General features: G+C 51.0%; 1 protein-coding gene across 1 annotated transcript in view; it reads left to right on the forward strand.

Moving 5' to 3' along the window:
• LOC122379757 overlaps nt 1–10,679 on the forward strand; it is a 28,089-nt gene extending 17,410 nt beyond the window's left edge. The window contains exons 6-13 of the mRNA XM_043362195.1: nt 1,638–1,892; nt 2,069–2,309; nt 2,543–2,904; nt 6,667–7,085; nt 7,360–7,594; nt 7,776–7,939; nt 8,290–8,421; nt 8,696–10,679. Of these exons, the coding sequence (XP_043218130.1) occupies nt 1,638–1,892; nt 2,069–2,309; nt 2,543–2,904; nt 6,667–7,085; nt 7,360–7,594; nt 7,776–7,939; nt 8,290–8,421; nt 8,696–8,902 (2,015 nt within the window). The 3' untranslated portion in view covers nt 8,903–10,679. The remainder of the gene's footprint in view (nt 1–1,637; nt 1,893–2,068; nt 2,310–2,542; nt 2,905–6,666; nt 7,086–7,359; nt 7,595–7,775; nt 7,940–8,289; nt 8,422–8,695) is intronic.

The raw sequence follows: 10,679 nt of genomic DNA on the forward strand, positions 1-10,679 counted from the left end.
ATGGCTAAATTTTAATCAGCTTAATACCTATGCGCGAGAAATGGCATTTTTGGGCCGGAACCAATGAAGTAGTCAATGATAAACCCAGGGACACAAAAAATTACGTCATCATGTCGATTTTGGATTTTCTAGATTTTTTTTTGGTGAAGTTCCTTTTTTTCACCCAATATTAAGGTTTAGGTAGGTCCCTGTACGGGGCTCAGATGCTACCAGCCGAATCGACTTTTGCAATTTGCCTGAATAGGACATCATGTGGACTTTGCATTCGACTATTGGTAATTTATTTTCCTCAAACATTTTTTTAAAATTTGGGGGTGGTCAATGTTTATACATATTTTTTGCCGTTAATTCAATAACTTTGGGCCACCCGCAGGAAGGGTACACCATATGATGAAGACACCACATGACACCATATGATGAAGAGGGTCGTCGTGTCGTTCGTTGTGTTCCGTGCCTTTTATTGTGTGTGGTTCGTCGCGTCGTTGGTTGTGTGAAATGTCCCAGCGGGATACGTAAGCGACCTACAGTCATGATGGTGTGCATCATCCCGTGACTATGTTTGTACAATGTACAAGTTTGCTGTTCCTTTTTTAAAAGCCTCTAAGTGGACCAATGCATCCATAACGACCGCTAACATTGATACTTTTGGCTTTTCCATTGTTTTATTGATGCATTTATTCATATGGTACAAAGTTATTTTTGTGCGGGTAGCATTGTGCCACTCTAATTTCAAAAAAATAAATTATATGTCATTATCCAAAAAAATTAAGAGTGACTATAGGTCACCAGCAGGGATGTCACTGCCTTACTGCACAATTTCCTGAACATTTAACAAAATAATTTGGAAGTAATACGAAGAAAAGTCAAAAACTGGTACAAAGTTAGGCCAAACAACGGTATATAAGCAATTAGTGCAACCCCAGCTGATAGCTACTAAGAGACACACTGAACCTAATTTGACCAAATATGCACCTAATCTGCACCAGATGTGCACCAAATGTGTGCCAGATGGCCGTCGTGAAAACGGCTATTGTATATACAAAGAAAAGCAGCTATTGACAACGTTCTTCACAAGCGTTGCTAATTACGTCTTCTGGTATCTTTGAAGAAAAAACAGATCTTAACTTATAACGTAAGATTATCAACAAATATCTTGTCTTTAGTTGATAAAATGTTTAATTTGCAATAAAAAGACAGGCTTGGTACGCTCCACATGCACTCGTTTTCCCATTTTCGCTCAGCTAGTACAGCCATAAACGCAATGCTTAAGGCAATTGCTGACACATAGATCAATGCTGCACCTAGCCTGTTCGCTGTCGCATTGGTAGAACTCTATACTTAATATTTTAGTTGCCAGTTTTTGTCATATCTTAAATAAAATGTTTTGTAAAGATCTTTCAAGAAAGCATTTACCAAGTAATTATATCTATCGCCGTTCTTTTCAGACTGGGCGCACGAGCACGGTGCCGACACCGGTTCTGGTGGCGAACACCGCACGCACTCACCGCTGCACCGCCTGCTGCACCTCCCAGCACCGGCCAGCACCTCCCATCAGCACCTCCCAGCACCGGCCAGCACCTCCCATCAGCACCGCACAGCACCGGCCACCCCTGCACACCCCGCACCCCGCACTCCAGTTCGCACCTCCCGCGCCCCTTCCCCCGGCGCGCGCTATACCGGTGTGTCCTCACGGACTGTTGTTACAGTGAGCGGCCTGGGAGGGGACGAGGTCACCCGACCACTAGCTGAACATCATCTGGTGGCTCCGCTGTACGAGGTAACCTCACAGCGACCCCGGTCATCCGATATCGTAAGGACCCTCTATGGGCCCGATGAAGACGAGGAGCCAGAGAACCCCTTCGCTCCGCCCAAGCTGCCAGAGACGACCAAGGGTACGATGTTTAATGATTTTCAATGAGCCGTTAAGTGCTTATTACTTTGTTGAAAACTTACAAAAAAGCGTGAATCGCCATTGAATCTGCCGTTCTATCCTATGAGTCATCTCTATTGGATTTTTTTTTTTTATTTTTGTACGTGTAGTCTGACTTGGCGTTTGTTTCCGGCCCAGTTGATCTGGTGACTGTGAGTTCGGTCGACCTGGAGTCGGCCGGGCCGGTGCTGCAGTCGTCCTGTCACACGGCGCTGGCCAACTGTCGCCGGGACCGCCGCTGCCGCCTTCTGCTGGAGCCCATGTTGAACAGCTGCGCGGCCGACTCGTGCCACCGCCAGCAGTGTATGAAGCACATGCAGGAGTTCTACGACCAGTCAGACAGCGTGCTCGTCATGGACGCCGCACTCTGCGTCTGCCGGTGAGATTCATTACTTCAGAATGAGTTAATCGTTTCACCGCCAAACTGATTGTGGTGGGAGTCCATCGATAAGATGCATTTAATTCGCATTTCGCAGTATTGAGCAGTGAATATGAAGTGTCATGGAAAAAAGAACGTCTTATTTGGTCTGAAAAGTTATTGACAACAGTGAATACTAGTGAATTAGTGCACAGAAAACTATGATGCTGAAAGTGCTGTGCTCGTATTTGCAGCCGGAGCGACGCGGGCGAGTCGGGCTGCGTGGCGGCCATGCAGCGGCTGCACCCGTCGTGCGCCAGCCAGCCGGAGGGCGGCCGGCTGCCGTCGTGTCTGCGGGTGGCGCGCCACTGCCGCCGCCAGTGGGACGGCCGCTGCCGGCCGCGGCTCGAGCGCTACGAGCAGGCGTGCGCCGTGGACGTGGTGACGGCCCGCTGCGCCGGCCCCAGCGAGCACTGCCGGAGCGCACTGCTGGCCGTGCTCGGTACCGAGCTGCACAGCCACTGCGGCTGCCACGACGCGCCGGCGGCCGGCTCCACGCCCGGCCAGCACAGCTGCCACGACTGGGAGCGCCTCCTTTGGGCTAACCCCTGTGTCGGTATGTGGGCTGTGGGAAAACGTCTGCTTCAATACACAACCGCATGTGGGCTAGCGTGTGTGTAGGCCCTTGTATGTTAACACGCGCAGTGGAAGGGGGGGGGGCGGATTTCGCCCACCCCTCCTGTTTTTCGCCAATAACTCGCGCCGCAAGCATAACATCAATGTGAAATTTCGGCTACTTGTCCAGAATTGAATTTCGGATCTTCTCGTGCAAGAAGTAAGAAAATCGGTTCACAACTTTTCTAGTAATAGCGGTGTAAAGTCAAACATCCTGCCGCCGCGGCGGCGCGGCGGCGCGGCGGCCGGCGCTAGCCGTTACGCGCCGCCTGAATTGTAGACTGTGCCGGGGCGGGACGGTTCCGTCTTTACATCGCGCTCCTTACCGCTGATTATATTAGATTCGCGTCAAATTCGGTGAGAAGACTGAGAAATGTACAGGCAATCATATGGTCAAAGAATTTTGAAAATCAGCCGGTAACAACTTGAGTTATGAGTGTGTAAACACAAAATTGTGATTGCCGCGTTTCCCGCGTCGGCCGATCCCGCTTCAGCCGGCGACATCTTACCCTTAGCAGGCTTCTAACTGCCATATTTATTGTTGGATTATCTAGAAATTCACCATACATACTCACAACTGTTTGTTCTTTCGTATAGTGAAAGATTAAAGAACATCGGCCGGTAACTTTTTGAGTTATCGGCGTGTAAACGCAAAAAAGTCGCTAATTTGTCAGATTTGACCACATTTGACCTCATTTGACCTTGAAGATATTGACCTAGGGTCATGAAATTCACACACAACAGAGTTCCCCATGGCCTTCACCTACCCTCCAAATTTCGTCTTTCTAGCTCCAGTGGGAGCTGAGATCTTAGGGGGGGGGGTGACATCCGCCCCCCCCCCCCTTCCACTGGGCGTAGTACTCGCAACCCTTCCACTGCGCGTGTTAAACAGATAAGACAAGATTCGGACTAAAAAAAAACAGAATAATATTACAAGAAAAGGGCACATCATTTCTAACAAAAGTGCATACAGAGGGACACGACATTCATGCATCATAAATCAGTGGCGGCGGAATAGGGGGTGCAGGGGGTGCAGCTGCACCCCCATCCAAAAACATGGGGGTGCAAACATATCTTTTTGCACCCCCAAAATCCGTACAAGGGGCCCGTCACACCATCCAATACATTTTCTCCTGAAAACCAGTGATCGGGAAAGAACACTGATGTGGGATTATCGGATGTCCAATTATGGTCAGGAGTGCTCCATGCTAGTCTTTGGGGCCCCCACTCCGGCTAGAAGTGTCCCGAGCCGCGTTTGGTGCTCCATGCGGCATCTGAGGGCCCCCACGAGCACGCATGCCTCTGAGGGCCCCAAGGAGACTCCAGGGGCCGCGCTGGCCTCTGAGGGCCCCACGACGGCCTCTGAGGGCCCTTACGATGATCTCTGAGGGCTCTCACGACGACATCTGTCCCCTGGGGCCCTACAACGGCCACTAAGGGCCCTCATGACGACCGCTGAGGGTCCCACAGAAACTCCAGGGGCCACGCTGGCCTCTGATGGCCTCCGCGACGGTCTCTGAGGGTCCTCGTGACGGCCCTAGACCCAACTCAGGTCTGAGGGCCCATTTGGCTTCAGACAGCCCCACGACGGCCTCTGAGGGCCCAACACAACCAGGCTGCAGGGGCTATGCTGGCATCTGAGGGCCCTGCAACGGTCTATCCGGTTGTTCTTCAATAGAAAAACACAATTCTAACGAATAGTGTTTGTCTATTTCAAACAACCTGCGGTTATTGAGGGCCATAACAATGACCTCTGACGGCCTTACCAAGGCCTCTGAGAGCCCTGCAAAGGTCTCTGAGGGCCCATGAAGACCCTCACGATGGCTAAGGACCCTCATGACGACCTCAGATGGTCCTCTCGAAGGCTTCTAAGGGCCCCACAACAACTTCTGAGGGCCCCAGGACGGTCCCTGCGGGGCTGAGGGCCCTGATGACAACCTCTATGGGCCCTCACGATGGCCTGTAAGACCCAAAGCAAGCTCCAAAGGCCCACGCTGGCATCTGAGGGCCCCACGACGGCCTCTGAGGGCCTCGACGCAGGCAGGCTCCAGGGGCCATGCTGACCTCTGATGGCCCTGTGACGGTCTCTGAGAGCCCTCGGCGGCCTCTAGGGCCTAACGAAGGCTTCAAGGGCCCACGCTGGCCTCTGAAAAACCCTACGACGGCCTCGGAGGGCCTCAAATCAACGCAGGCAGGTGCCAGTGGACATGCTGGCCTCTAAGGGCCCCGCAAAGAGCTCAGATTCAGAGGGCCTTCAGAACGACCTTTGTGGGCCCTACGAAGGTCTCCGAGAGCTCACGCAGACTCCTGGAATTCCACACTGATTCTCAGGCCCCATGTCGGCTTGTTGAATCACTTTATCCGCTCTTGGTGCCCCCTTCGTCGGCCTCTGAGAGTCACAACGCCGGAACTTATGGGGCCATGGGCCTTACACCGGCTTTTAGGGCCACTACATCGACTCTTGGGACTCATGACTCATTAAATGTGGGTCTAAGCGGCTTCTAAGAATCCCCATGCAGGTTCTAGTAGCCGCCAGTCGAATATTTGGGCTCACACGCTAGCTCCCACCTCGATAGCACACGGGGTCCCACCCCGTGCACGCTCCAGGGGCCTACCTGCCTCTAAGACCCCACACATTCTTTTGGGGCCCAAACGCTTGCCCCTGAAGGCCCCACTGAGACTCCTAGTCCTTTCCTTTATTCATTCCTCCATACTGGCTCTTTAGGCTAAACATCGGCTCCTGGTGGCCATCCCGGCTTTGGAGGGTCTCCCTCCATACAGGCTTTTTTTGGGTCCGATGCCAGTCTCTGAGAGCCATCAAAAGCCTTTCGAGCCTACGAGTATACTGCTTTCTGAAACCCTTCAGCAACTTCTGAGGGACCGACCCTGGTCGGAGGGCTCATTCGGTCTGGGGAGTCATGTAGGTCTCTGGAGGAGCCTCTAAGGGGTCGGTTTCCAAGGGACTTTTAAACACGGTCTTCTAAGAACGGTCTCGTAGGGCCCTTAATGGTCCACTGCGGATCCAGAAAGGTGGGTTGAGATGCTGCGGGTGGTGGCTAGACTAAAAGAAGATTAGATGATAAAAACTAGCTGCATTTGCTTCTTTATGCTTTCATTATTTGAGATAGGTACACTGTAATTTCAAATATTTTGCAGAACTTGTGTGTTTGGGGATAGTTTTCCAAAATCTTCGTTTTTCATAAAGCAATGATAATCACTCTAAAAAATATAGGGGGGGGGGGCGAAACTTCCAGAGGGGCCCCTTGAGAAAACTTTGCACCCCCATCCGAAATTACCTTCCGCCGCCACTGTCATAAATCGATGCAAAGAATTCGAGTAGCGGCAAGCGCCGCGCTGGCAGTGCAGCGACTCGAGTGGTCACTGGAAGTTATACTGTCCCGCACGGCGTGTATGTGCGGCGGCACAGCCTACCACTCCAGTCGTTTCACCGCGCGGCATCGGCCGCCGTTTTCCGTGCCCGTGCTTTGACGGAACTTGATAGGATTGCGCTCAACTACTTTGAATTCAGCTTTTCCCGCATAAGCTCCTCGAGCTACATTTCTGTTAGGCGCCGGATATTTGATTGCTGTCCAAATCATTTTGGTCTTTGACATGTTGCCTTCGTCCGTTTGGAGTTTGTTATCTGTCGACCCACCTCTGTTTTCGTGTTTTATCCCATATCTGACCACCACTGTGTCAACAGTGGAGGCACAGCGAGAGTTCCACCGGCAGCGCTCTGTCCTTCTGGAGCCCATACTCAAGGAGTACGGGGAGACGGTCGCCCCGAACGGCGGACCAGCCGAGTCGCCATCGCAGAACCCCGCTCGTCGCGTGTCGGATGTCACCATCATCACAACCACCACCACCACAACCACCACCACGCCAGCCACCGCAGCAACCACCACTACCACCACCACTGCTGCAACCACGTCAACCACCAGTGCTACCACCACCAGTACCACGACGGCGCCGCGCTGGCCGGGGGTGGTGAGGGGCGCCGCGCCGCCGCCGGTCCGTCCACCTCGCCCTACGAGTGCCGCACAGCCGCCGCTGCCGGCTCATTGCGTCTCCCGCCGGGAGGGCAGGCCACTGGAGAGGATACCGGTCGGCTCCGGAATCAGGGTGAGTGGCTGTCCGGCGACTGCGAGGGGCATGAGGGGATGAGAAGCGGTCTGGTGAGAGGGTGAGGGATTTTCGAGGTCAATATGTAAGAAAGTGACAGCTTATGTGATAAGGCTGCTTTGGGGAAGAGAAAAGTTACTTCCGAACTACAGCGGTAACTACGTAGATTATTAGGTCGCAACATATTTTTAGTTCACTAAACTTATTAGTTATTTAGAGTGTTAATTGTTTTCTGATTCATCTGTGTGTTTTGCGCACCGTGCTTTGTCGGCAGTATAACCGTCTGGAAGATGACCCGGACGACCCGTACCGGGACGAGGAGGACTGCTCGGAGCTGTGCATGTGCCACGGCCGCGGCCGGCTCGTCTGTAACGTGCTCGACTGTCTGGAGAAGCGCGAGTGTCAGTCGTCACTGGCGCTGTACCACCACGGCACGGCCGGCCTGGTGCCCTACCGAGAGGGATGCGTCTGCCACCATGGGGACTTTATCTGCATGAGACCGCCCGCAGGTAGGTAGCCGAGTGCGACCGCAGACGCCTGAGAAATGTGCTCTTTAATATGCTCTGTAGTCTTTAATGATATCCCGGTCCTGACCTCACGGCTGCATTGAATATGTAACTGAGTGCTAGCCTGAAGGCTGATTGCCGACCTTAGTGGACCCGACCGTGACGTTCGTTTGCTATTTTCCAGATGAGTACACTCTGCCTTTCGGAGTGTTCCTCTTTCTGGGTTACAGCAGAAAAGAGGAGGAGATTCTGCACCCGTACACGCATAAAACGGTCAAAGACCACACTATCACAGAACTGAAGATGCTCCTTTTGAACACCATGCGAGAGATGGGCAGAGACTTCCAGGTAAGTTTCCTTTGAAGGAGTATTGGATTACGTGCAACTCCGGCCTTATCTGCGAGCCTAAATCAATTGCGAAGTAATGTGACTTCCTTCCTCACTTTAAAAATAGCGTAGTGTTTCTTAATCGATGCAATCTATTATGCCTTTTTCTTCTGTCATATTTTTTTCGACAGCATATGAGCTATGGTGGTTTGGTAAGTAACCCACATCCAATCGAACCTCTGTAATTTCACATTGTGTGCAGTAAACCCTGTCTTGTCTTGAGGTGGTGGCTGGTAGTCACTAGTGGCTACCACCTCCGAGTGCCGTCATCTGCAGTGACTGAGGCGCATGTTTCTGGCTTCGTCCACCAGGAGTGGCCGTGTAAGCTGTCCATTCACCAGCGCTTCGAGTCGACAGAGAACATCATAGTTCAGGCGAAACTGGAGGAAGTCGAGAAAATGTATAATCAGAGTCTCAGTCATGACCTCTTGAAAAGGGAAAAGGTAAATATGAGATATAATCCTAGCTTAATTTTGTTCTAACTTAAAACATACTTAGTTGTGTGGTCTTACTGAGAAAGGCTTCTGTTTTACTGAGAAACGCTAAATTAGCGCATGCATTTAACGTCCGCAGAGCCATTCGCAGTTATGTAAAATATACCCAGTGTTACGAATTGATTGCCACATATGCAAGAAACTCATCGGAAGAGAGGCACAATCTGAACCCTGCTCCTTTGGCGAGTATATAATTTCTAATGATAACCATGCATCGTTCCAGGATAAGTGCACCGGTCCCCTGAGGGACATCAGCTACATGATCAACAATCGCGAGCGTTCCATTGTGTCGCATCCTCTCCTCTCCGTCTTCAAGATGGCTGACGTGGATGTCACCACGCCCGACACGTCAGCAGCGGGGCCGTCGCCTCAGTCAGCTGCTGTCCTGCTGCTATTGGCCACACTGCTGGCTATGGGACCCCCAGCGTGACGTCATCAAGGCAGAGAGTGGCCGACGGCCGGACCTGTTGTGGCTCAACCTTGGTGCCGAGCTGGATGGTTACGCGAGTGAATGAAGTCTAGTGTAGCTACAATCGCTGATCGAGAAACAGTAAATCTGCTGCATAACGGGCTTCTCGGCATTCCTGGGAAATGCAGTAGCATAGTGTTCTGATTCTAGATACAATACCGGGAAGTGGCAGAGCCCTGAAGATTTTTGTGACAATATTTGTCGCTTCTATTTTGAGGCTGATGGCCACAGCTGGCTGTGAATTGTTTAGATACAGAACTCGATGCTGAGTAGCCAGTGTTACCGTAAGCACTGACCGTGAAGCAGCGACTCGCGGGGGTCGGGGATCTGGCAGCACCGCGCAAAGCCGGGAGGGCCAGATCTGGCAGCACCCCTGCGAAGCTGGACTGCAGTGGCAGCGATAAGCAATACAAGTGCGAGGCGTCCCGGCTAGGCAGCCGGCGACGGTGTAAACGATATCATGGCTATCAGTGAAGAATCAGATAGTTTGGAGTGTGTGTGCGATGTGAGACGTTGTATAGGCGTTTAAGGGGTGTGATGTGTCATCAGCTGCACATTGTGTGGTGTTGAGAGCTAGGCCCGTCTGCTCCTGTCTCAGTTCCTGGGGTCGAAGGAAGAAGAGCTATACCGAATGATATTGCTTCGATGGTTGCATCATTCCGTTTTCTCGTTCAATTATTTGCTGCAGACGGCCATGGCCTTCGATGACCTGCTGGCTTTATTACATATATCCTCGTAAGGTCATATTTTGACCCTCTTTACACCCAGGTAGCCATGTTGCACTTTTCTCGCACCCAGGCAACCGTGCTATGTCCTTCTCTTCACCCAAGGTTCCTTGTTATACTCCTCTCTACTGTCTACCGTCTACACTGAGACAACCATGCCACTACCTTCTCCACACATCCGGATGCCCAAACACACACTGTGTCCTCTGCAACACTCATCACTCTGAACAGCTCGTCTGCGAGAGTGAGAAACGCTATTCCATGTGATTTGAGCTGATGAGTGTGGTTAATGCTTGAAGCGTGTCCGTTCCGTGGACTGTTGTGCATCAGCGTCAGGCTTGTTAAGTGTTATGATTACTTAGCAACATGTGTTACATGTCTATGTAAGGTACGCTCTCGCAGCTTAGATCTGACTTGAGTTTTATGGGCGAAATACTGTCTATATCCCGCGACTGCTGTTATAGCTGGCAGGTTAAACCATCCGCTTTCTCAATATCGCGCGAGCGAGTCGCTAGCCTAGTGTTATGACAGAAAGATGCCGTATTCACACAAGTAGAAGGAAAATGCACTGATAACAGCGGTACTAATGATTTACGTTGTGGCATAGATAACATGAATCTATGCTATCCATGATTCATGTTATCTGTGGTTGTTGCAATGCCAGTTTGTTTCTCGAAACCTTTTTCTAGTTAGTTTTGTCTGTATGTATAGTAATCATTCTTTTACAATAACCATTCGTGCATGTTTTAATCATCTTTAGTTGTAATCTACAAAAAGGCACTATATGTAGAAAAATACTAGCAAGGTCGCTAACTTTATCAACTGTCATTACCTTTATGTGAAATCGCTTAGTGCATGGTGTTTACTTACATGTTTGCGCTAGGTGATGGTATACCGTAATTCCTAAGGTTACAGGCGACCTTAACGACATATCATGACTGGTAATCAGTTGTTCAATCTGTATCGTCGAAAGTAAACATATCAGCGATGACAATCTTCTATTAGATCTGTTC

This window comes from Amphibalanus amphitrite, unplaced genomic scaffold, assembly GCF_019059575.1.
Source record: "Amphibalanus amphitrite isolate SeventyFive unplaced genomic scaffold, NRLGWU_Aamphi_draft 000084F_arrow, whole genome shotgun sequence".
NCBI classification, from domain to species: Eukaryota; Metazoa; Arthropoda; class Thecostraca; order Balanomorpha; family Balanidae; genus Amphibalanus; species Amphibalanus amphitrite.